At 38.8% G+C, this 27,335-nt stretch overlaps 2 protein-coding genes across 16 annotated transcripts in view; both read right to left on the minus strand.

The window, feature by feature from the left end:
• The window catches only part of TTC27 (tetratricopeptide repeat domain 27), a 100,066-nt gene extending 94,584 nt beyond the window's left edge, over positions 1–5,482 (minus strand). For both annotated transcript variants that reach the window (XM_059660173.1, XM_059660172.1), the window contains exons 1-3: positions 5,194–5,482; positions 3,872–4,049; positions 1,858–1,987 (exon numbers count right to left, since the gene is read on the minus strand). In XM_059660173.1, coding sequence (XP_059516156.1) covers positions 1,858–1,987; positions 3,872–4,049; positions 5,194–5,281 — 396 coding nt within the window. In that variant the 5' untranslated portion in view covers positions 5,282–5,482. The remainder of the gene's footprint in view (positions 1–1,857; positions 1,988–3,871; positions 4,050–5,193) is intronic.
• Positions 5,483–8,918: 3,436 nt separating this feature from the next.
• BIRC6 (baculoviral IAP repeat containing 6) overlaps positions 8,919–27,335 on the minus strand; it is a 186,214-nt gene continuing 167,797 nt past the window's right edge. For 13 of the 14 annotated variants that reach the window (XM_059660181.1, XM_059660180.1, XM_059660179.1 and 10 more), the window contains 8 exons: positions 26,167–26,312; positions 25,255–25,365; positions 23,025–23,242; positions 21,357–21,518; positions 18,251–18,328; positions 11,701–11,889; positions 11,009–11,143; positions 8,919–9,769 (listed from right to left, as the gene is read on the minus strand). In XM_059660181.1, the coding sequence (XP_059516164.1) occupies positions 9,590–9,769; positions 11,009–11,143; positions 11,701–11,889; positions 18,251–18,328; positions 21,357–21,518; positions 23,025–23,242; positions 25,255–25,365; positions 26,167–26,312 (1,219 nt within the window). In that variant the 3' untranslated portion in view covers positions 8,919–9,589. Of the gene's footprint in view, positions 9,770–11,008; positions 11,144–11,700; positions 11,890–18,250; positions 18,329–21,356; positions 21,519–23,024; positions 23,243–25,254; positions 25,366–26,166; positions 26,313–27,335 lie in introns of those variants that run through there. The other variant, XR_009448008.1, reaches the window with a different exon arrangement.

A 27,335-nucleotide genomic window follows, 5' to 3' on the forward strand; every position in this document is an offset into this window, starting at 1 on the left:
ACAATTGTGACAGCTTCCACAAAACAGACAGCAGGGATGCTTAACTATTAGGAATATGGGCTCTAATCTCAGAGACACAGGATGGTGTCCTTTGTCTGCTTCTTATCAGTATGTAGACAGATAAATTTTTTAACTGAAGCCTCAGTTTTATCAATTATAAAATGAAATAATAGAAACTATACCTCATAGAATTCTTATGATAATTATACTGAGAAGTATAATAGAGGAATAAAAACAACATGAATGACTCCCACCAAACCACACATAAAGCTTACTGTTAACTCCACTAAGGACAGAAGGAATTTTTTTAAAAATTCAATAATTAAGTAACTATTTCGAAGTTATTTCCAACTGCCTCAATTTTAGGAGTGAGGCAACAGATCCAAAAAAGTTAAGTGAAGCCCCAAATCACACAGAACTTAGAGTCTGAATAAAGAGTATATAGTCCAAGTTTTCCAACTCCCAAACCAATGTTTTTCCCACCACCTGCTGCCTCCCGAGGGATCTCTCTACCTCTTCCTGCCACTGAGCAAGGTCAGGGCCGTGGAAGGCATTAGGAAGGCCTTAAGTTCAGGACCAGGATCACTCCCAGCCTTCGCACTGACACAAGACCATTAAATTAGAGGCAGGGGAATTTCATCTGGCTTTGGTGACTAGACTCCATGACCACAAAGTATATTCACAAATATTTGTGCATTGCAAGAGCTAAGAAAGATGAATCAGCTTTATATCCCACATATGATTGAAATCATATGGCTCTTGACTTTTTCTATATGACTTACTTCACTTAGCAAAATAAGATCTATAAAATTAAAAGCAACAAATGAACAAACAAGACAAACACACAAAAACCCATGCCACAAATAATAGTATGTGGTTACGAGGGAATGGGAGGTGGGAGAGTGTAGAAAAGGGTAAAAAGGGGGTCAGATACACGGTGACAGAAGGAGACTTGACTTTGGATGGTAAACACACAATGCAATACAGAGATGATATATTATAGAATTGCACATTTGAAACCTATATACACACAACTAATTATAATGGCTTTCAGATTATGGCTGCTTTTGTACCTCTTCTCTTTCCACCTCACCACCAAATTACTAACATTTATCTCAGTAACTCCATTCCTTTCATTTGCTATTTCTAATTCTGAGACACCGGGTAACAGTACACAGGCCCCTTTTGCTGCATAAGCTTTGGGTGCCAAGGCTGAGTGATTAATCACTATGGTCAAGATCTCTGAGGCTGGATAAATCAAAGTTACCACACTTCTTTGGGAAGCGTCATATTCACCAAGCCCTAGGCATATGTGCTCAAAAATGCCTGAGGAATTCAAACTGCAAGCTCTACTGATGATATACTGATGCAAGTCAATAACATGGTCTTCATGTACGAATAATAATAATATCAACAGGGGGCCTCTGTGCCAGGCACTTAAGATAGTATTTGTAAGATAAAGGAACTCACCCCTGGGAACCATTCCTAAGCATTGCAGCAAAACTTACCTGCAACAGATTTCCAGATCAGCTGCTTTGCCAGAAAAGACCGTTATTTAACTGTGGTAGCATATGCATCTATATATATGAGCAACTGGTACAGCTGCCTGTGCTTTAAAAAAAGAGCAGCTCACAGAGCTCCAGAAAATGGGGACATCTGAAGAGGAGTTTGAGACTGGCAATGACACTTCTGGAAATATGTCAAAAATCTGACTGAGGAACAAGCATTCTTGGCAGGATTTGTACAAGCTATAAAATCATGTTTCATTCTTACTAATTGGTAACTCCAGTTTCTAAAGATCAGTCCCTGAAGAATAGATCACATAATAACTACATATGATGTTTCCAAGAAGCATACTTCACTGAATTGCTGGAACAAAACAGATGGCAAGAAGTCCTGAGGATGGAAATCAACCACAGGCCCCGTCCAGTTACTCTGAACAAAGAGTTGCAAACTGCTCACACCAATTAGGAATATCAGTTGTTGTCTGCATATAAGAATAGAGAAATAAATGTGAACCACTGTATAACCACCAACATACTATTTCATTTCAGTTTTATTTCGTAAAATGTAAGATATCAACCAATATATGAGATTATCCAAGAGTTTTAAAAAAAAAAAATTTCTGGCCCGGCCAGCATGGCTCAGTGGTTGAGCATCAACCTATGAACCAGGAGGTCACGGTTTGATTCCCAATCAGGGCACATGCCCGGGGTTGTGAGCTCGATCCCCAGTGGGGGGCATGCAGGAGGCATGCCAATCAATGATTCTCTCATTAATGATGTTTCTATCTCTCCCTTTCTGGTTCTCTCTAAAATCAATAAAAGTATATTTTTTAGAAGTAAAAATATGATGTAAAATATTATTTAAAGATGAATAATTAAAAGATGAAATCAATAAAAATATGTATTTTTTAAAAAATATATTTAATTGATTTTTTACAGAGAGGAAGGAAAAGGGTAGAGAGTTTTTTTTTAAATATATTTTATTGACTTCTTACAGAGAGGAAGGGAGAGGGATAGAGAGTTAGAAACATCAGAGAGAAACATTAATCAGTTGCCTCCTGCACACCTCCTACTGGGGATGTGTCCGCAATCAAGGTACATGCCCTTGACCGGAATCGAACCTGGGACCTTTCAGTCCGCAGGCCGACACTCTATCCACTGAGCCAAACTGGTTAGGGCTAAAAATATGTATTTTTTTAAAAAGAGCAGCACTAGAGAAAACATGTGACCAAAGAGCCTGCTTCATTAGAAGTTAGGAAACTTGGGGAAAACAGGTGTGTAGCAAGATCTTAAAGCCTTACTACAGCCATCACAACCAAAAATCTAAATCCCCAAGGCCAACCACAAATACAGTTTAATTTCAAATTCTTCAAAATGAGGCAACTGAAATCTTTCTTCTCAGCTCTACATGACAAGCTGGAATTCTGCTCTCCCAGTGATTAACGTATGCGTGTGTGTGTTAATGTGCACTGCAAAGCCAGTTTCTATGATACTGGCACATACTTCAGACAGCAAAATAAGAATCAGGATGGCCATTTCAGGAATGTAAACTACCAGTAAACCATAAAAATGAAAAGGAGTGATATTAATCTTTAAAATAAAATAAAATGCCTACAGTAACATTCTTTTGTGAACTCCCTTATGGATACAAACTATGTCTTATTCCGCTTCACAACTTCAACATTTAGTACAGTAGTATGTTGAAGAAAAAACGAAGCCACTGCCTAGAAATAATGGTAAAACAAAATTGTATGCATATTAAAGAAAATTAAAACTTGATGTTGAAGCCAATAAAATAAAGAAAGAAGTATATTAACAAATTTACAACAGTAAAATTTAGGTTTCACTGCTGTGTAACTATTATACTTGATCCTATAAAATTATATCAACTTCAGTGGAAGAAGGTAAAACAAGGGTTCCATGATAAATGCATTAAGTTTTCTGATCTCTGGAAAGTTAACAGTCTAAAACATAATAAAAAGTTATTAAGTATCACTCAGCAATCTAGAAATAACAAGATGAACAGGATATGCTTTCAAGTTAAAAGGAAATAAGGTCTGAAGTCTTGCTTATAGGTAAAAACTATCAGACCTAAGCATTTGGAAGCTCAGTGAGTTAGCAGTTACCATCCAATTACATGCCAATTTCATATACAAAACCCTTATATCCTACGCCACTTTACTTTTTCATTCTAATGGTCCCCTGGACAGAAGCTCTTACACTAATTACTTGGTACATTATGAGCCCTGAATAAATGTAAAGCTGGGTTTTTCAATAACTGCTAAAATCAGTGCCTTACACTGTCAAAGCTCTATTCAATGTATTAAGATGCTCATTCTCTATGAAAACCTCAAATAAAATTCTACCTTTGGGTTTTGTCCAAATCTGGTGAGAAATCGAGGAATGTTAATATCTGCTTCTCTAGGTAGCTGTCAATCTTTTCTTCAGTTATCTTTGTTGAATTAAAAATATTTTGAGTCAATGAATTTAAGAATATGGCCTCATAATTCCCTTCTAGCAGCAATTGTAGGAACGATCCACTCTCTGTAATATAAAAAATTAGATCAATAATCCAAAAGAACAATTTTTTTTTCATACTGTAAAGGATAATACTATCATGTAAATCTACCATTTTAGTATGCAAAAGAGTATATATTTAGAATGCTTGCTGTACATTACTTCTCCTAGAATTAGCAGCTCATCTATACGATGAGTAGCAAAGTAGAAGTTAGACCCAGGAATAATATTCCTCATTAATAAGTACTCTCACCCTTCTGGGAATTCAAAAAAATTCCTACTAACAATGGAAAAGTTTCCATAGTCAGAGTTCTAAGACATTTCACAGCCTGGCTCCCCCTACACCCCTCTCCCCTACACTCCCTGAAAAAAAGCTGGTTCACTCATTGCTCCTCTAGTTTCTCATGCACATTATTCCTGCCTCCATACTCTTACGCTTGTGATTTCTCCTGCTCAGCTCTTCTCCACCTGTCAGTCTTATCCTTTAATCAAAAATCAGCTCAAGTCTGACTTCCTCCCATGAAACTGTTCCAGACAAGACTTCACAAACTACCTATCCTGAGGCACCTATTTTGTGTGTACACACACGCACACCACTTATATACTGTCATAAATGTTATTTCTCTTCTGGGTCCAGCCTAAATACCACAATCAGATGTGCCTATATCCCACAAGTATATGTGCCTTTTAATTCTTTAACTCTCGGTTAAATGTGTATCGCTCAGAAGAATCACAGCTTTTCCGCTTACGAGCTGAGCAACCTTGAATACATTACTTAACCAATCAGTAGTTAAGTGCCTTCACCCGCAAATTTAAAGTAGCATCTACGTTTCGTGTCTATTATAAAGATCAAACATCTAGGAAAAAAAGAAAACAAACAAACCAGCAAAAAAAAGACCAAACGACTACATAAATGTCAGAAAAGTAGCTGATGTTGCCACTGTTACCAGTTCTGAACCTGGGCGGTGAGAAGTTTGGGGGGAAGACAAGCACGGAGGCTGAGGACACGCCCACCATGTCAAGTATGCAACAACCCAGAGCCTTAAGAAATCAGCAAGATTTTGGGAGGAAAATGAAATCAAACAAGGAGGGATCAGAACCCAGCCACTGCCACCCCTTCTCCTCACGGTCCGACGCTGGCCCGAGCCCCTGACACGTGCGCCTCGCTCACCTGAGCCGGCGACCCCTTCCTGCTTCCATTGCTGCCGCTCAGCCTCAGTGGGGAAGCCCCTCAAAACGGCCAGCTCCGGGGTCCACATCACCCCGGACGTCGCCCCAGCCAAAACCGGGCCCCAAAACGGCCACACGGAAGTCACACACTAAAGTGAAAAGAGGAAGGTCCAGAGACGACGAAGTCTAGAGGCGACGGTTCTCGTGGAAGCCCATGTGCTGATAACGGCCCAGGGAGGCGGCCATAACAGCAGCGCGGGGCATCCTGGGAAAACAGACCCTGCACCAGCTTCCGCCTAGAAAACCAACCCAAAGGCCCTGATACTGAGCATGCCCAGTGGAGGTGCCCCGCCCCGAGCGGGGAATGGACGGGATTGGCGGGCGCGGCCGACCTCAGCCCCGCCCCGAGGGGCGGCTGCCGCCGGCTGCAGGCGTCGTGGGAGGCGTGGAGTCCTCGGCGCCGCTCCGGCAGGAGTGCGGCGTTCCGGTCCACCCCGCTTCGTTGGAAGTTCTGCCGCTTTAATTCCCAAACCTGCTTGGGTCTGAACCCTCCTCACTACCTGATGAAAGGCGTAGTTCTTTCCGCAAAAAGCACGTGGGCCTTTACTACCAGCAGTTGGGTACCGTCAGTGGAAGTGAGCGACCCTGTGGAGTCCCTAAACCCCAGGTTAAGAACCCCGGCCGCAGAGAAAAAGCCTTTATATTCTTTTAATGAATTAAAGTGTAAGGAAAGCATTCGGTGTTGACGTTGCCACTACATAAATTATGCCCGAATGGGGACATCTGGCCCGCGCTGATGCAGGGAAGTTTTTGGAGGGTAGACTGCACGCTGCAGAAACCTGCCAGCCTTCGTGCCTGCCGCTGAGCACAGGGCGCCTTTATTCTTCACAGCAGTGCTCTAGGTCAGTGGTGCTCAACCTTGGCTGCACGTTAGAATCATCTAGGAATCTTTTTAAAATCCTGATTTCCGAGCCTCATCCTCCGGAAATTCTGTTTGTTATGGGGTGGGGCCACATTAGTAACAAAGAAACAGAATTTCCGGAGGATGAGGCCCAGAAATCAGGATTTTAACAAGATTCCCAGGTGATTCTAATGTGCAGCCAAGGTTGAGAACCACTGCTCTACGTGAAAACCAAACTCTGAGGCCGGTATGTGGCAGACGAGACTGTGCCCCTCCCCCCACACCCACTCCCACCCCCATGGACTTAGAGCCTGCACTGAGGATGCCATACACCACTTGGAGAAACCTGCAAGGTAAGCCTCACCACACAGGGTTCATGGAAGAATTTAGGGCAATACATCTCTGAAACGATCCCACTCCAAGGAGGAAGAAAAAAATTCTCCAACATTTACAGGACACTCCTACAACTTAACAAAAGAAAAATAAACAACCCAATCAAAAAATGGGCAAAGGACTTAAAAATACTTTTCGAAAGAAGACAGAAGGAAGGCCAAGAGACATATGAAAGCATGCTCAAAGTCACTAATCATCCGAGAGATACAAATCAAAATGACAATGCCATACCATCCCACACCTGTCAGAATGGCTATCATCAACAAATCAACAAGTGCTGGAGAGGATGCGGAGAAAAAGGAACCCTTCTGCACTGCTGGTGGGAATGCAGACTGGTGCAGCCACTGTGGAGAACAGATGGAGTTTCCTCAAAAAACTAAAAATGGAACTCCCATTTGACCCAGTGATCCCACTTCTAGGAATATAACCCAAGAAACTAGAAACACCAGTCAAAAAGGATATATGCACCCCTATGTTCATAGCAGCACAATTCACCATAGCTGAGATTTGGAAACAGCCTAAGTGCCCATCAGCAGATGAGTGAATTAGAAAACTGTGGTACATCTACACAATGGAATACTATGCTGCTGTAAAAAAGGAATTCTTACCATTTGCAACAACATGGATGGATCTAGAGAGCATTATGCTAAGTGAAATAAGCCAGTCAGAGAAAGATAAATATCACAGATCTCACTCATTTATGGAATATAATGAACATAAACTGATGAACAAAAACAGATCCAGGGACAGAGAAGCATCGATCAGACCCTCAAACCTCAGAGGGAAGGTAGGGGAGGGTGGGGGTAAGGGGGAGAGATCAACCAAAGGACTTGTATATGCATGTATTTAAGCCTAACCAATGGACACAGATACCAGGGGGGTGAAAGCATGAGTGGGGTGGGGGTGGGTAATGGGAGGATAAGGACACATATGTAAAACCTTATAAAGAAATTTAAAATAAAAGAAATTGTAAAAAAATAAATTTATCCCCCTCAACCCCATCCCCACTATCATGGTTCAGTGGTTGAGCCCTGACCTAGAGGTTGCAGGCTCCATCCCTAGTGCTGGATGTGCAAGCAGCAGCTGATCAATGATTCTCTTATCACTGATGTTTCCATCTCTCTCCCTCGCCCTTCCTTTCTGAAATCAATAAAAATATACATATTTTTAAAGTCCAATAGTATCTAACGTGGTCCCAGTAACTCGAGCTCTCCTTTTGCTCTCGCATGTCTGGAACAACTTCTTTCTCCCTGGCTAATTTCTTTATTCTCACCCCTCAAGACTGGATATGTTTCTTCAGGAAGTGTTCTCTGACCATATCACCTTAGTGATTTACCTGAGGTAGGTGTCCCTCGTCTGTGCTTCCAACAGTACCTGCAACTAACACCATCAGAGAATTTACTGTATTGCACTGACGTATTTTCATGTCATTCAACTCTCACCTACAGGAATCTGTACTATGTACATGAATTGGACTTTATAGTACTGGTACTGTTACTTTCTTTTTTGTAAAACAGTATTCTGAGGACTAATAATGGTATAGAGTGGAGAAAATGACCGAAGCTTATTTTAATGATGAAGATCCAAAACTGGAGGAAAATACATTTAACAGCAACTTTTATTCTCCACCCTGATGAGACCCTGTCAGACCCAACAGTAACAAAGACTAAAGGATTGATGACTGTCCTTTTACCTTTTATTGCTGATAATTTTATACTGAGATTTTAGCTATCATGTCTGTGGTAAATGACATTTTATAAATGGACTCTATTTTGTCATTCTTGGAGTTCACCACCCACCAGACTTAACACAAACTCCACCCTGTGTTTCAGAACCTTTGATTTCCTGGTCACATACTGTTGGTCCCTCCTTCATCCATGCTTAAGGAGCTCTGTACCTTGTAGTTCCCCTTCTTTCAGAGAGCAACCAATGTTCAGAATATGTCTTCTTCTAGTCAGCTCCAGATTCAGGGTTCCCATGTACCACTTTATTTTCTATAAATACTGTCAAAAATCACCTTTGCTTTTCCTTTGTGGTAATTGGTCTTATAAAAATATCCTTTCCTTTCCCATGCTTAGGTCTTGAAAATGTCCAATTTTTTGTGTCCAAGTATTTCACACACGGCAAACTGTTTTTAGAAATAAGACATACTAACACACCTAAGTCTTTATTTATTTGGCTCTAGGAAGAGTTTGCATGAAAATGAGCCTATATGGCAGGTACAGAATGTACTGTAACAGCACCAGAGAGGTAACACCTCTCTGCTCTACAGAGCCTGTGTTTAATGCATACAGGTAACTTTAGTAATAAAACCAGAGTCCAGGAAGAAAAGGAGCCCTTTAGGAAAAAAATCAGTTTAAGGGTGACTTTTCAAATTGACCATTCCTTTCATATACTTAAATTCAAATAACAAATACATTCACAAGCCCAAATATTGGCATAGAATAAAATCATGTTCATTTATTTTTCTGCAATTAGAAGGCATAAAATTAAATATGTTGAATGTAATAAATTCATCCATACAAGTGCAAGTGTCCAACTATAACACATTTTTATGGCAGATTTATAATTTAAAAAATGTACCAGTAAATCAAAAAAGGAGTATGTAAATTAACTTTTATTGAAGTGTACATAGGTCTTCAGAAATCAAATATGAGCATGAAGATATGGCCAAACATAAAATCTATCAAATTCAGTGAAAAGTTGCTGACTTCAAATAGTAGTTGTAAGAATGACCAATATATATTCTTTGTTAACAATCTCTCACTCTACAGTAAAAAAAAAATAAAATAAACATTCAGTAAACATTCTTTCCTAAGGTAGTTTCCCTTATATATCAGTGATTTATCCATTCTTTGTATACACAAATTTGTTCAACATACCAATCAGTGGTTCTCACAATTGAAAAATAAAAGCACAAAAAAGTTTACACTCTTGTACAGGTAAATAAAAGATCACCTTGAATTAAACTGGATCTCCGTAAGGGTATAGTATAGTTTCAGTTTCATTACCTATTACATAATTAGTTTCTTACATACAAATATTGACATATTTGGCTTGTGCTTCAAAGCCTTTGTGTCTATGAAGTCCATGTCAATGCAGCTCATAATTTGAAGTCACTGGGGAGTTCTTTACTGCTGCAGGGTTTGACCTGATCGTGCATGAGCGTCCCCTCAGCACCGGCTGTGGCACTGCACATTTCCGAGGCATCTTCAACATCAGGGTCCAAGCCGTCAGGACAAGGAAGTTTTAGCAGCTCTTCCCGGAGCTGAGCAGTGTGACGCTACACAGGGAAATGAGTGATGTCAGAATTGCAAACGCAGGGATTCTAACACAGTATCATTTGAGGAAACAGTTAAGTTTTAAAAAAAAAATCCACAGCACAGGCCAACAAATACTTATTGAGCACTTTTCTTACGCTGTCACAGAGAGAGGACAAAGGTGGCAAAACATCTCTCAGAGTGATTAATGTCGAAAAGCCCTGAGTAGCATGGTAGAATGGAAGTTAAATGGCAAAAGGTTAGTGAGAGGGTGGGGTTTTACAATGGAGGCAGAAGTATTCATTGCTCTAGTTTGATGAAAAGAGAAACAGTTCTATAATAATGGGGCAAAATAAAACTAGTTTGGGGGATGCAAGTGTTAAAGAGTAAAATAATTTTCTTTTTAGAAGTTTTTAAAATAGAAAAATAAAGTTAGAACAGAAGGAGCCAGTTGAGATGGAGAAAATTGAAGATAGGAAGAGGGAAGATAACTGGTGGAGGATGAAAGAAATGGGGACTAAGAACAGATATTATGAGGCAGGAGAAAAACAATCTCCAAAGCCATCCTGTTTTACATTTCCACTTCATGAATGCCCAGGTTGAAAACAATTGCTCACCTCCCCCAAAACAGGTCTGTATAACAGATGCCTCCACCAATTAGCTGTTGGAGGCTCTACAGCTACCATCTCCCTCATTACTCCAAGTAATAAAATTCTGGAAGGTAAGAGGCCTAAGGAAAAGCTAAAGGAATAAAAAATTCACTTATAGAGTACATTTTGTTGTCATCACCTGGATAAAACACAGGTCCTGTACCCATTCTTTTATTTTAGGAACTGTTGATTTATTGTGGAAACTAACCTATGTTTTTTTAAAAAACAAACAAACATTTTATTGATTTTTTACAGAGTGGAAGAGAAAGGGATAGAGAGTCAGAAAAATCGATGAGAGAAACATCGATCAGCCGCCTCCTGCACACCTCCTACTGGGAATGTGCCCACAACCAAGGTACATGCCCTTGATCAGAATCAAACCTGGGACCCTTTAGTCCGCAGGCCGATGCTCTATCCACTGAGCCAAACCGGTTAGGGCTAACCTATCTTTTTAATAGACTTTTGAGTAGCAATTTAGGCCTCTGAACTTAAATTTTACATTTCTTTGATTTCCTCCCATGCTTTACCATCCGGTAGCCATGGTTCTGTCAATGAATATACAACTCTTCTTTAAAAGCCATCAACAGGGCTCATGCTCGGAGGCTTACTCACCTTGAGAGCTGCTGCATGGTGCGACATAGTTCTGCCTACCCGCTTATCACTGCTGTACTGCTGGATGTCGGCAATCCACTCCTCACACTGAGCCATGATCTCAACTCTTTTCAAGTAAAAATGTTTGTGTATAACCTTAAAAATTAAACAAGCAAGGGAACAAAATGTGTTCCAGTCAGAAATGAAAAGACAAAGTATATAGCATTACAAAGGAATGAAATTTAAAAGACAATGCAATTTTTCCTCTCCATAAAACTCAATTTAGTGAACTCTATATTATTAACAGGGAAGAATGAGGTTCATGACATCACATGATATATGTAAAATGTCCCAGTTCTATAGCAGAAAATAATGCCTAGTCCCAACCAGATTCAAATAGTTAAATCCTATCCAGAGAGAATAAGGCACATATAACATATTGCAATATATTCAGAAGGTGAATGTAAATGAACAAATGACCAGAAGAAAAGAATAAGAAAACTACTGACAACAGAAAAACTGTCAAAATGTAGTCAGATGTCTTTTAGGAAGTAGGTGGTTTTAAAAATCATTACTACTGATTTTCTATTATTAAAAACTATAGTAAAGTTTAGTGTACTATAAATACTCCAAATATAAGGCAAGTACAATCCCAATAAATTATATTCCATAATGTCTTTAATAAAGTATTCCATTAATTTTATTGAACATACCTCTTTAAAGCATGGTGAGGGGTTCCTGATTTGTTCTAGCATTGCCCACTTAACTGTTGCTTGTCGAATGTTGCCGTCGTATTCTCGAGAACTCTGTGTGCCACTGGGAGTCCCTCTAGACCGTTCATATCCTGGTTCATTAAAATAAGGCTCAGCTACTAATATAAGAGACTGAACAGACACCAACACCTGAGCAACAAAGAAATTAAAAATACTTATAATGGGAAATTTTGACTAACAGTAAACTGATATCTGCTTGATTGACCAGGAGTTTCTTTTACATATTATTATCAGCATAAAATAAATGTTAATAATTATAAGACTCAAATACTTTATTATTAAAGCAAAATTAAAAAGGGTAAAATCTTGAGCATAAGGTGTGCAGGACACAACCAACTGATGTGTCTCTATCACATGGATGTTGCTCTCTCTGTCTCTCACCCTCCCTTCCACTCTCTCTAAAAATCAGTGGAAAAAAATATCCTCGGGAGAAGATTAACAAAAAAGAGCTACCTGGATTCAAATGAAGAAATAGTATTTATCACAGCTACATGTGCACAAAGAGTTTTCTTAGAATATGAATTCAAAATGATTTGGTAATTAACAGAAAAATGTCTTCTACATACCGTAGTATATTATTACATACTAGAGGACCGGAGCAAGAAATTCGTGCACTCAGGGGGTCCTCAGCCTGACCTATGCCCTCTCGCAATCCAGGAGCTGTCAGTCGGACATCCTTGGCGCTGCTGTGGAGGCAGGAGAGGCTCCAGCCACCACCACTGTGCTCCCCAGCTGTAAGCTTCTGGCTGAGAGCTCTCCCTGTGGGAGCGCACTGACCACCAGGGGGCAGCTCCTGCATTAAACATCTGCCCCCTGGTGGTCAGTGCATGTCATAGCAACCAGTCGTTCTCCTGTTCAGTCAATTTGCATATTTGCCTTTTATATAGGACTAGAGGCCCGGTGCACAAAAATTTGTGCACGGGGGAGGGGGGGGTCCCTCAGCCCGGCCTGTGCCCTCTCACAGTCTGTGCCCTCGGGAGATAACGCAATGCTGGCTTAGGCCTGCTCCCAGGTGGCAGAGGGCAGGCCCAATCCCTAGGTGCAGCCCCTGGTCGGGCTCAGAGCAGGGCTGATTGGGGAGTTGGGGCACCGCCCCGTCATGCACAGAGCAGGGCAGATCAGGAGGTTGCGATGCCACCCTCAGTCACGCTCAGGGTAGGGCTGATTGGAGGGTTGGGGCACCGCCCCCAGTCACACTCAAGGCAGGGTCAATGGGAAGGTTGCGGCGCCAGCCCGTCATGCACAGAGCAGGGCCCATGGGGGGGGGGGGGGGAGGTGCAGGGGGGGTGCGGGGGGGGGGAGGGGTGCGGGGGGGAGGGTTTGGGGCTCCGTACCCTGTCACGCACAGAGCAGGGCAGATCAGGGGGTTGGGGCGCCTTCACTCTCACACTCAGGGCAGGGCCGAAGGGGAGGTTATGGCTCTACCCCATCACACACAGAGCAGGGCCCATGGGGTGGAGGGGGGGGGGGGCCGCACCCTGACACACACAGAGCTGCAGGGCGATCAGGGGGTTGGGGAGCTCGCCCCTATCAGGCACAGAGCAGGGCTGATCAGGGGGTTGGGGTGCCTTCCCCTGTCACGAACAGAGCAGGGCGGATAGGGAGGTTGTGGCCCCGCCCCCTGTCACACACAGAGCCACAGGGCGATCAGGGGGTTTGGGCACTGCCCCCTGTCACACTGATTCCGGTGCTGGGAGGCCTCTCAGCTCCACTGATCCCAGTGCTGGGAGGCCTCGCGGCTCCGCTGATCCCGGTGCTGGGAGGCATATTACCCTTTTACTATATAGGATAGAGGCCTGGTGCACAGGTGGGGGCCGCCTGGTTTGCCCTGAAGGGTGTCCTGCATCAGGGTGGGGGTCCCCACTGGGGTGCCTGGCCAGCCTGGGTGAGGGGATGATGGCTGTTTGCAGCTGGTCACACACCCTTCAGGGTGGGGGTCCCCACTGGGGTGCCTGGCCAGTCTGGGTGAGGGGCTGAGGGCTGTTTTCAGGCTGACGGGTGACTGAAGCTCCCAACTGCTCCTTTTTGTCTTTTTCTTTTTTTATTCTGGGCCAGCTTTAGCTCTGGCTCCAGCTCTGAGGCCTCTGCTGCTGAAAGCAGGTATCTGGTTTGTTTGGGTTCTATAATCGAAACACTGTATCAACTCCAGCTCTGAGATCCCGCCGGGCTGAAAGCATTTTTCTGGGGTTTTGTTTAGCTTCTATATTTGTAACAATGTTTCAAACTGCAAGCTCAGAGGCCGGCAGCGGCAGGCGGGGAATGTTGGATTCCTCCGTCACTGAAGCAAGCAAGCCTCATGTTAGCTTCAAGCTGCCTGGCTGCTGGCCGCCATCTTGGCTGGCAGTTAATTTGCATATCTCGCTGATTAGCCAATGGGAAGGGTAGCGGACGTACGCTAATTACCATGTTTCTCTTTTATTAGATAGGATGGTTATATTTAACTTAATAAACAATGTATTTCATTCCACAATGTAGGTTCACTAATTCTTAGTCAATTCTTTGATATTTTTATAAAGAGCTAGACTTTAATAGGCTGAATTTACTGTCCCTTTTCTATTTATCTTCATATTAGCATTCACAAAATTATTAAGAAATTCTCATTGTAATTTGTTCAAGAACTGACTAAATCAAAAACTATCTTTGTCAAAACAAAAAAATTAACCCTGCTGTATGGTCCTCTACCAGACCACTCAACTAGTCAGCAATCTCATCTCCTACAGTTTTATGTATTCATTTGGTCACCATAGTCCCACCATTATCCATTCTGTTAATTTATTCTTATCTTTAAAATATCCAACACTTTATCATATTCCTCCTCCTGCCCCACTCCCATTAAGAATTATTAACTTCCAATTTCCTTTATTTTCATGCTATGTCTTGTCAAGGATTTAATTCTTTGACTTGATACAGTATATTAAAATTTTATATATGTTTTTAAATACAGGAAAGTACAAAATATACAATCCAAAATATTAATTTGCAATAAAAGCGATATAATGTGAAATAGTAACATGTTTGGGGTGAGGAAAAGAAACAATCAAAATTAGTAAAATGCCTTAAGTCTTTAAAAAATTAAATCTATGGAAAATTATGCTATTGAATAGGATTGTGATCAGTGGCTGATTTCAAGAATTTTCCATTTCAAGGAAAACAGTATTATATATTTAACATTTATAACCATTCTTAAATGACTGATGATCCAAACCATTAAATATGTTAACTCCTCTTGCATATGACATCTTTATTGACATCCAACTGAAACAAACCTCTCACAAGAAATTATATACATTACTAGAGGTCCGGTGCACGAATTTGTGCATGGGTGGGATCCCTTGACCTAGCCAGCTATGGGGGCCAATCGGGGCAGGCTGGCCAGGGGAGAGGCCATGGGAGGTTGGCTGGCCGCATGGAGGGACTGTGGGAGGTTGGCCAGCCACAGGAGGTTGGCTGTGGGAGCACACTGACCACAAGGGGGCAGCTCCTATGTTGAGCATCTGCCCCCTAGTGGTCAGTGCTCGTCATAGCTACTGGCTGGTCATCCAACCGTAACGGTCGCTTAAGCTTTTATATATAGAGAATAGGGACATTAAAAACCAGTTACATGGCTTGCCTCAAAATAAGAAAAGTTCTATTGGGACGGTATCCACAAATTACCTGAAAGATGGGGGAAATGTGTAGCTAGCAATGGACATTACTAAGAATAAAGCATTTTTGATGTTTCTCTTGAAATTATCATGTTTTCTTTGATTACAAAATCCGCCATTATGAACCAGTACACCTAGTACTCACGGTAATGGAAAGCAAGGATCTAAGACCAAGATTACTATATCCAGCAAGGCTATCATTCAAAATAGATGGTCAAATACAGAGCTTCTCAGACAAAAAAAGGCTAAGGGAGTTCATCACCGTCAAGCCAGCATTACAATAAATGCTAAAGGGATTGCTGTAAGGGATTGCTGAGAATAAGAAACAGAGAGAGAAACCTAGCCATACAGAATTAAAATGGCTATAAATAAGTACCTCTCAACAATAACCCTCAATGTAAATGGATTAAATGCTCCAATCAAAAGGTGTAGGGTATCTAAATGGATACAAAACATGACCCAACTATATGCTGTCTACAAGAGACCCACCTCAAAACAAAAGACACACACAGGATGAGAGCAAAGGGATGGAAAAAATTTTTCCATGCAAATGGAAAAGAAAACAAAAGCTGGAATAGCAATACTCATATCCAACAAAATAGACTTTAAAAGCATCATGCTAAGTGAAACAATCCAGTCAGAGAAAGCTAAATATCGTATGATCTTACTCATTTGTGGAATATAATGAACAACATAAACTGATGAACAAAAATAGAGCCAGAGGGGGGGAAAAATATACTAGAATATAATAGAAGTAATCCTGTTATTTGTAGATTTTTAATATTTCCTACAACTTTTGTGTAGCCTGCTTCTGAAGAAAGTTTCTAGTTCATGATAAGACTATGCAACAAGACTATCCACAGCTAACATAGGAGCTGCCCCCTTGTGGTCAGTGTGCTCCCACAGCCAACCTCCTGTGGCTGGCCAACCTCCCACATGTCCTCAACATGATGAAGGGAATTATGGAAAATCCACAGCTAACAGCATACTCAATGGAAAAGAATGAAAGATTTCCCCCTAAGCTCTGGATGAACACAAGCCTATTCACTCTTGCCACAGAAGAAAAAAAGCCACTTCTTGCTCCTGACCATGCCAATTTTGTCACAATTGTGGAAGCCTAGATTCAGCAAACTACATAAAATATAAAGAAAGTCATATAATAACAGTATTATTTATAACACTAAAAAATTAGAACAAGATATTTTTAAAGGATATGCTCTAATGTTAAATGATTATTTACCATGTTGTATTTATTATATTAATTAAGATTATATAAACTATGTAAATGACAAAAAACCTTAAAGGGAATATATAGAAAAGATCATTTTTATGTATGGGTAGTTAAGTTTCCCAATTTGTAAAATTTAAACCCTTGAGTAAAAGTTTATTTTATAGAATTTATGTATAATACAGATACACAGGCAAGATAAAAGTTAATCATATTTAAACTAGAAAACTTTAAAAATTAATTGTAAATGTTATTTATAAAACTATATAAATGTTATTAAAATTCAAAACTTGGTTCCAATTCACAGATAAGTCTAATTTACTTAATGAAAAATAGGGTGTCTCTGAGTTTCCTTTCATAGTAAAACTCATAAGCTTAGTTTATGTTGTCAAGAGTAACGGGCACATAGAAAAAATATTTAAAGGTGTTGGGGGTTTTTTAAATAGAACTGACATAGCCCTAACCGGTTTGGCTCAGCGGATAGAGCGTCGGCCTGCGGACTCAAGGGTCCCAGGTTCGATTCCGGTCAAGGGCATGTACCTTGGTTGCGGGCACATCCCCAGTGGGGAGTGTGCAGGAGGCAGCTGATCGATGTTTCTCTCTCATCGATGTTTCTAACTCTCTATCCCTCTCCCTTTCTCTCTGTAAAAAATCAATAAAATATATTTTAAAAAATAAATAAATAGAACTGACATAATTATTTTTAAAATGAAGTTGTTACTTAATAAAGTCCCTTAATTACTTTGTATGAGTTACATATCCTTTTTTTTCTTGGTTTCCAGAATGGCAAAAAGGAAAAAATTATAGTTCTATTTCTCTATTTCATAGGATGCAACAAGGTCTTTTTAGAGAGTCAAAACAAGTGACAGCCTAAAAAATTTTTTTTCATTTCTTCTTTAAACTAATTCAAAATAAGAATGTAGGAAAAGAATCCTTACAGGGTAGGTCAACATCAGTAGGTTTACCTGAGAATAATTTATGATAGTCTTTCTTAAATAGTAAACTGTATATGTGAATTTAAACTATGATGTAGCAATAATTTGTTTGTTTCTTTAATAAACAAGTAACAAAGTTAATTCATGTTATTAATATGCTTATTTTTTTCATTTCTTTGCTAGGATTCAGAACTATTAAGATATTAGCAAGAAACATTAGATGGCATGGTGTGTGGAAACTAACTTATAAAATTTAAGACAGTACTTCTGAGCCTCAAATGAATCCCATTACTAACTAGATTATAGAAGAACTATATCCTAGAAATATATAGTACCAGGAATTTATTAACATCTACTTACATGAGTTTAAGCCCTATAGTGACTAGGAGATGGGATAATCTGTCTTACCTGTTGCATCATAGTGTACTTTAAAGGCGACTTACGGAATTTTTAAAAGGCAATTTTGACAAAATCTAATTTGTGCCTTATGTCTGATTTTGATTCTAAACTCCAAATGAGATGCACCAACTACTCACCTATAAACTATTTAATATTGATTTCCTATAAATCCATCTCTCTTTTTGTTTGGCTTATTGTTTATTCTCAGTCACTAAAATAATTTCTTTCAAATATTAAGTAGCTCTACATTTTCTAAGTGAAACTGTCAAGAGAAATTTGTTTACTTGCAAAAAGCTTGAGGTCTGAGGATTCCACTTCTCTTCTGGTCTTCCATGCCATGTATTTAATATGCTTAAACAAACCTGAGGAATAAAGAGAAAAGACAGAATTGAAAGGAGTGCTTTTTAAAAGCAAACTGTCACAACTAAAAGTGAATTACTAATATGTCAAAGTATCTCAGTTTTATGTCCCCAATCTAAACCCTTAAGGGTCAGTCTGTTAAAACAAATTGACATCTTCAGATGTGATTACAATAACAAAAAATGTATCAGTACATACTATACATTAAATACAACTAACATTTCTAAATAAAAAATAACTTTTCCAAGCAAAAATCAGTGAGAAAAAGTGGTATTATTTTTCATTTTTAAAAATATTTTTCAAATTTTATAAATTTTGAAAATTGGGCGTAACTTAATAGATCTTGACTTCATATCTGCCTCTGCATTCAATCTGTTGCAATATATTGTTTTGGTTGAAGTATATGGGTAAAATCTGGCCTCACACAACCATCATTTTGGAAAGAGGAAGACCTCACAGATACCATGATAGGGTCTTGAGGATCAAACTTTAAGACATATTATATACTTGGTCAACTCAGATAGCAAGAATGAACTCAAATTATCTGCCAAACACAGTTCAACATAAAATCCATGTATTTTGCAGTATTGCTTTCACAGAGCATTAAGAGAACAACAGGGAAATGGACTGCTTTTGGCAAAAATAAAACCAGGGACATTTTATCTATTCTTGCAAACTAATTGGAAAATAAGCAGTTCTTTGAAAAGCAGAGTAGTCCATCTCCCTGCTGTTCTCTTAATGCTCTACACGAATTCATTTAACAGGTAATTTCATGAATAATTTTAAAAGACTTTGTGTTATGATTTAAACTATTAGAGGCCTGATGCATAAAAATTCGTGCAAGAGTAGGCCTTCCTTCCCCCAGCTGCCGGCACCGGCTTTCCTCTGGCACCCGGGACCTGGGCTGCTTCCCTCCTCCAGCCACTGGCAGGCACCTGGAACCCAGGCTGCTTCCCTCCTTCCAGCCACAGGCACCCGAGGCCCGGGCTGGCTTCCCTCGGGCCACCTGCAGGCACCCAGGACCCGGACTGGCTTTCCTCCGGCCCCAGCTTTGTCAGGAGGGATGTCCGGAATGACACCCAGAAGACGTCCGGTCTAATTAGCATATTACCCTTTTATGATTATAGATTGTCAGGCATCCCATCCCATTTGCTATCAAAAGCATCCCGTGGCTACCAATAGCAGGTAATCTTATCCCTGTAGATCTTGAACCAAAGTAAATGTTTAATGATGGAGAATAAATGTTACCAGTATGTAATAGAACAAAAACTATATACAGACACTCCTCGGGTTATGTCGGACTCGATATATGTAGTTTTGTGGTTATGTCACCATCTTCCCATTTATTTATATATAACAAAAAAAGTTTCGTCATTTCAACGTATGTACATTTGTGCTTTGTTTTTTATTATTTATTTACCCCAAGTTCAGGAATTGTTATCTTCCTTTTACATTTTTTTTATTGTATCACTTCATTACTGCTGCGTGTGTGCTCCATGTGAGTGACATAGGTGCTTATGTAGGTGGGTTCCGACGTACAGTGAAAATCGTGTTACGTCGCGCCATAGGAATGGATCTCCGACGTAACCCAAGGACCTACTATAATTCAGGATACTGGACCCTCAAGCCCTTACCCTACCCTCTTCTCTATACCAATAAGTCTTGAGAAAGTAATTTCTTAAATAAAATGTTAACATTTTACACTAAAACTCTTTTCAGGTTCGTCTCTCTCTCTCTCTCTCTCTCTCTCTCTCTCTCTCTCTCTCATAAGTAAAGTCAGCCTTGCTATTTCTACTTCTTTGCTCAGTTATAAAGAACCTGTTCTATGCTTTCCCAAAGAGAGTACGTCTATCCATGGGTAAATCTCCTAAAATAAACCCAAACAACAAATTCCAATTTTATGACATGAGCTTATGATGAAGACAAAATGATACTTGCAAGCCCAGATCTGAGGCAGGCTGTACCTTTTGAAAATAGAAAGGCAAAACCAAGGGAAAACTTGGGTTATCTTTAATATACCATCAACCTCTAGCACTTGCTATTCTCACATCATCAAAATAGAGTCTGGCCGAAACAGGTTTGGCTCAGTGGATAGAGCGTCGGCCTGCGGACTGAAAGGTCCCGGGTTCGATTCGGGTCAAGGGCATGTACCTGGGTTGCGGGCACATCCCCAGTAGGAGATGTGCAGGAGGCGGCTGATCGATGTTTCTCTCTCATCGATGTTTCTGACTCTCTATCTCTCTCCCTTTCTCTCTGTAAAAAATCAATAAAATATATTTTTTTAAAAAAATAGAGTCTGCATGTGAAGTCTATAAATTTTTTCTGACCTTCTAGTGATTTTCAAACATTAAATACTCTCAGCATCGAATTTACTGTTGAAATTTCATCCAAATGTCCAAAATTATTTTGAAAAGTGATGGCTGTTCTTTTGAGTCAAATTTTAAAAGGTTTATGAAATAATTTTTATTATACTCATTTTCAACTTTTGGGGTGGTGGTGGTGATAGGAATGCATCTTACCATTTATAAGAAAATATAAAACATTTTAACATAAAGTTCACAATTATTTCTACCACAGAAAAAAATTGGATAGTTATGATAGCAAGAGAAAGTTATTATACGCAAAAAAAGGAACATACATGATAATACCATGCTTTTGCCATTCATTTAGCTTCAGGCACTTGTGAAAAGATAACTGGAATTGGAGATAGGGAAAGTAAAGAAAAGTGAGAGGCAAAGACAGACATCTGGCTCTACTATCTCCAGATGGGAGGACGCTATCAATTGGCAAATGAACGTTAAGTTAGTCCCTCAGTAACTTAAGACGGTAAGTGCTTCTTAATACTGTCTGTTTCTGCCCCTTTTGGTTCCTTCTCTCTCATTCCTTTAGCTAATCTTTGCACACAGGGAGAGAAGCCTGAAGAAAGCTATGTACTATGGAAATATAACTAAAACGAAATTTTTGTTGAAATTACAAAGAAACTTTGGTCACAACACTTTGGTACTAGAAACAAAAGACTAATTACATTACCTTGCCATCATTATAAAGGTTTGGATTGAATCGCACGCTATGGCCACCAGTTGTTTCTAGATTCACAAGAGGGGGTGAACTGGGATAATCTTGAGGAAAATATACATCAAACTCAAAGCAGCCATTTGCATAAGGAGTATCTGCTGGACCAGTTATTAGAACCTAGTATGCATATACAAACACACAAAAGTCTATGTTACTGTTCAACACTGATATGTAGGAAAAGACAATCCAACATAAAAGAACAACCTTTTGACATTGTATATATACAGCTCTACTAGAATGTGTAAAAATGAATACAGGACGAGGACATGGTTTTAGATTAAGATCAAATGATTTGGTTTTGATAAAAATGGACTGTTAAAAGATAGGTCTTTATTGGCAGCAGGAAAGCTTACCTTAACATCAAATACCTTTTAAAATATTAAGTTACTTTTTTTTTTCTGAGAGCTTTCCTTGATAATATTCTCTGTAGCATTTTCAACAAGTTGAAATTCTAGATACATTCATTATCATATCGCAAAGTTATGAGGTTAATTTTTTGCTTTAATCTTCAAATAAGTTAATTTTTTAAAAATAACTTACTTTTAGTATTTTCCTCTGGGAAGAGACAAGTAGATACAGAAATAAAGGTTCTCATGTGACAACTTATGACAAAAAGGTTTTGAGAGAACAGTAAGTATTTCCCTTAGGATTTCTGGTAGTCCAAAAAATAGCAAAGAACCCAACAGTGAGTGTCAGAATTATTTAACAAATGTTGTATGAGCCACTCAACAGTTCTTTATTGTGCGATGCCTGAGCAGCAAAGCCCCTGGTTCTGAACAGCTGCCTGTGGAGGTAGTGGCACTAGTCTCCATCTGTGGTAACTCTGATCTTTGCTTTGGGACTCCATTTTGGGATCCTTCATATTAGGTATAGCTTGTTGCTTAACAGAGAAAAGTCACAAGTTTGAATTTATGTGATCTATTTAGTGATAACATAATTCCTAGGTAATCATCCTATAATCGGCTCTATTGTTTTTAACAAGAAACAAGTAAGAGTGTAGCCATATAGGCAAGGTCTATGAAATTTCTATTTAAAAAATCCAATGGAACAAAACAAAAGAGCAAGCAAACAAAAGAACTTCTCCAAATCAATGGGTCAATAGTTTCAGCAGAGTATCTTGCAAGGAAGACAGAATATTTAACCTATGAATTAAATCATAAATGTAAAGAAAGCACCTCCCCAGGTACTAACTCTTTTAAATCACCAGTGTTAAAGGGTGCAAGTTATTTATTATTGTATTACCATTACTAAGTTCATATATCTTATCGATCTGTAAATACATCAATTTCCTAAAAAATAAAAGAAAAAATAATTTTGAAGTCTGATAGTAGTATGAACATGAGAGAAGTATCTTGGATGACAAGGTAGAAATCCTGTAACTTTTTTTTCTACTGGGCAGCATTAAATCCTTTGATACTATGCTCAACAAAGGTATTTTAGTATTTTCTTCTAAATCTTTATTTTGAACAGCAGTCTCATCTGCATACTCTGAACTAACATTAGAAAAGAACTCCTTTCACTGACTCCAAAATGGTCAACAGAATTTTAAATTCACAGTATTTCTAGTGCTTTGTATGAATATTTTAATAGTCAGGGAACTATGGAAGAAGTTGCTTTGTCTACCTTCATGATGTCAAGTCGCTCCTCATCACAGCGCACAAACACACTAGATGATGACGAAAGAGGCAGTGAGGTCGAAAGTGTCACAGCTTCCTGAGCAAGGCGGCGGGCTCTGGCAGCACTGTTTGCATCATTTGCATTTTTCACCTGAGACATGTAGTGGTAATTTACTTTAAAACCCAACTTCCCATCTTCATCTTCAGAAACCATCTCAAATGTATCTAAATAGACAGAAAATACAAACACTGAAATAAAAAAAGAACCAGCATGGGCGATACTTGTTTTAATGACAAAAATCACTAATAAATCACTAGCCCTTCTTCCCACTCAAAATGGAGAGGACTGCAATGTGGAAGAATAGTAAACTATAAACGTTAATGTAACACCTACTACTTCATTCATGGATGGAATCTATAATGGAAGAAAAAAAACAAGAAATGATTTTTAATCTACAGTGTGGACACATGGGTAGATTATATCAAGCAGCCAAATAACAATGCAAAGTAGTAGATAATTTATTCTTAAATGAGTGGCATAAAATATTTTTGGCAAAATAATTCAGAATAAGAAATGTCAAAAAGTATTCTCGCTATATTTCTTTAAAAAAATTAAGAAGTAGAGAAAGTCTTTATCTAGTTCCCCTGATTTCGAAAATCAAAAATTCCAGGCTGAAGTTTACTCTGTATTACTTCTGGCATTTAAGTTAATAGAATAAAAAAATATTATTAATATTATTAGGATTATTTGCTAAGTACTTTGACAAAGCAATGATAAATTTTAATCTTGTGTTTATATAATTCTAAATATATGGAAAAACATTAATGCTATTTATAATTAGTATTATATAAATCTTACCAAGAACTCAGTACAAGTTTCTAGGTAGGCTGTTTGGGTTAAATGATAAATCGGAAAATATATCTGCCTTCAAAGAGCTTATAGTCTTGCCTTCCTCCAGGCTAAGATATATAGAAATAGAAGTAAAGAAAGAATACAACTTTCTGCTTATTTATTAGACATCTGGCTTTGTTTTTTCTAGGTTTCTATTGAACCATGATATCCAAATATAACTATAGCTATGAATTCCAAGAGATAAAAAGATGCTACAATTTTGTGCGTGTGTGTGTGTGTGTGTGTGTGTGTGTGTGTGTGTAGTGAGAGAGAAAATATGAATAATTCATGGTACAAGCAAGTTTTAAAATCTTTAATTTACCAGAACACATTTCAATAGCACCATTAAAAAATCTGAAATGGACTTCAGCACTGAGCCTCCTCTGAGTCTGGTAGAGAAACATCGATGAGGAGGAGAAGATGGCGGCGATATAGGCAGACGCCTCCCAGGTCGTCTCCCAGAGCAAATGGAGTAAGCAGCTGAAACTAATAACACCCACCCCAAATTGGCGAAACTACTCAGCTGGTGAGACAGTTTGCAGCCGGGAAGGGCAGAGCTCCCCTGGAAAGGTAAAAAACCGGGATCTGGGCAGGAAAGTTTGCCAGACCTCTGAGCCCAGAGGGTTAGAGGGAGACCGTGTGGCAGATAGCAACGTCCCTTGGGACAGGCACAGCCCCTGACTGGGGAAAGGAGATCCACAGGATTCCTGGCACCGCCGGGGGATTTGAGAGCTGGGTTCTGTGAGCACGGAGGACTGAGCCTACAGGGGAGCAGCTTGAAGAGCTGACCAGAGCATGCAGTGCCGGTATAATAGAAGAGCTTGTAGAAAGTCAGCCTTCCCCGTTTCCGCGGCTGGCTTTTACTGTATTTATTTTCACTGAATCCTGTTAAGGAACTCTTACCATTTGCAACAGCATGGATGGAACTGGAGAGCATTATGCTAAGTGAAATAAGCCAGTCAATGAAGGAAAAATACGACATGATCTCACTCATTCGTGGATAATAGAGACCATTATAAACTTTTGAACAATAATAGATACAGAGGCAGAGCTGCCTCAAACAGATTGTCAAATTGCAGCTGGAAGGCCAGGGAGGGTTGGGGGGCAGAAGGTAGGGGGTAAGAGATCAACCAAAGGACTTGTATGCATGCATATAAGCATAACCAATGGACATAGGACACTGGGGGATAGGGGAGGCTAGGGGACTGTCTAGGGCGGGGGGGGCGAGGGGGGGAATGGACACATATGTAATACCCTTTGTAATACTTTAAGCAATAAAAAAAAAAATCAAAAAAAAAAATCTGAAATGAAATCTAAAGAAATGAAGATTAAAATTTCAACTTACCAAACTGTAATCTCTTCATAACAGCCACGTATTTTTCTTCAAGTGATTTTAATACTGATAAAGGTTTGGGTTTCATTGCCACCTTCTTTGAATAGTCACCTAGTTTCTTTTCTATTAATTTTAGAAGATTAAAACAAAAAATGATTAACTTCCAGAGTTCAAATTTGGAATTCTAAAAAATTACCAAACTCTTGACAATCCTCTTCCTACTGAACCATTTTAAGAATAAAAAAAATTATTTCTATTTCATAAACATAACTAATAGGGCTAACAACCTCACTAATTTTAAAGCGTAAATTCATGAAATGGTAATTAGGTTTCATCCATTTAGTCAAAACAGCACAAGTGAAATAGATAATTCAGAGTCATTTATATCTTCTGTTGCTATTACATGAAAATACCAATTTTAACCAAATTCTGACAGTATTAATATAGTATTTTCTATCTCATAAATGGCATTTTTCCATTTCATGACTTTTAATGAGAAAAAATTTGTGATGCATGCTCAGCCTATAAAATTTAGTGTTAGCAATCATACATAGTAGATAAATATTTAGAGGTTACTCCTAATTAACTTAAAAACATGACACAGAGTCCTAGCCGGTTTGGCTGACTGGATAGAGCGTCAGCCTGGGGACTGAAGAGTCCCGGGTTCGATTCTGGTCAAGGGCATGTACCTTGGTTGCAGGCACATCCCCAGTAGGAGGTGTGCAGGAGGCAGCTGATCTATCTCTCTCATCAATGTTTCTAACTCTCTATCCCTCTCCCTTCCTCTCTGTAATAAATCAAAAAATATATTTTAAAAAAATGACAGAAAAAAAATTTTAGGTAAATGAACACCATTAGCATAGAGGAAAGAGAAAGTCAGCTTTCAGTAAGTAATGGAGCAGCATGAAAGAAGCAGAGCTGTACCCTGGTTTGCTTGCCGTAAACTGGTCGTGGCTGCATAAACGATCTCTGCAGTCCTTTGGATATCTGGTACCAAAAGAGTAAGTCCTTCTGGTTCTTGATCAGATGCATCTGGTTTTACTCCTGTTTTAGCATTTTCCCTTTTAGATCTAAAGAAATTTTTTAATTTGGAAAAAAATGAAGGAAAATTAAGATTTCAGGATTGAAAAATAAATATCTCCGTAAGTCAACAATAGTAGTTAAAAACCAAAATGTTAGTGTGCATTGCATTTGATATACACAATATATATCAGAGGTAGTTTACATTAGATTTATTATTGCTTCTGATCTGATAATACTTAGCATAATAACTAGTTGGCTAGATTTTCCCTCCAAATGTACAAACAAACAAAAAAACAAAAAAAACAAATGTACAAACAAACAAGAGATAAACATTGTAGAAACGTCATACTGTAAAAAGACCCAGATACCTGATGTGTCTTTGAATCCACAACTTTAAAAACATACTTTTAGTAATTGTAAATACCTAGAAATAGAAAAATCACTTCTATATTTACAAGTCATAGGTATCTATCCTGTCTTCTAAGATTTGGGAACCAAAGAACCACATATACTTTTAATTTTCACTCTCTATTTTTTACTTAGAGTATATTAATATCCCGGGTAGGGGGGTATTCCATAGTAAAGTACAGGTTCACTATTAATGTATCTTAACACAATGTGCTTCTAGATACTGAAACTTAATATAAACACTAAGTTCTAGGGCATAATCATTTAAAAGATAATCCTCTGTTATTCCCTATTCAGAGTCTAAAGTGTAGCCAACCTTCTATCAAATTGTGTATCATATTAAGATGTGTTACAGCAAGGTTTCAGTATATAAGGCATCAAAATGTTTCTAAACATTTTCTAGATGTATGCAGTAGTATTTACAAGATTCACTGGAAATAACAACTAAATATCAATTGCCTTTTTCCTATTTTAATTCTCAGCATGTTATTCACACAATAAACATCATTACACTACTGCTTAGGTACTAAAAATCTACATATTTGCTAATTCATTATTAAATAATTTTAAACAAATGAAAATCACATGTAAGCAAACATGTTTAAAATATTTCTGCTAAGGTCTGATCTAAACTACACATCACTTATTTTCCTAGTTGCATA

The sequence above is a fragment of the Myotis daubentonii genome, chromosome 12 (assembly GCF_963259705.1).
Source record: "Myotis daubentonii chromosome 12, mMyoDau2.1, whole genome shotgun sequence".
NCBI classification, from domain to species: Eukaryota; Metazoa; Chordata; class Mammalia; order Chiroptera; family Vespertilionidae; genus Myotis; species Myotis daubentonii.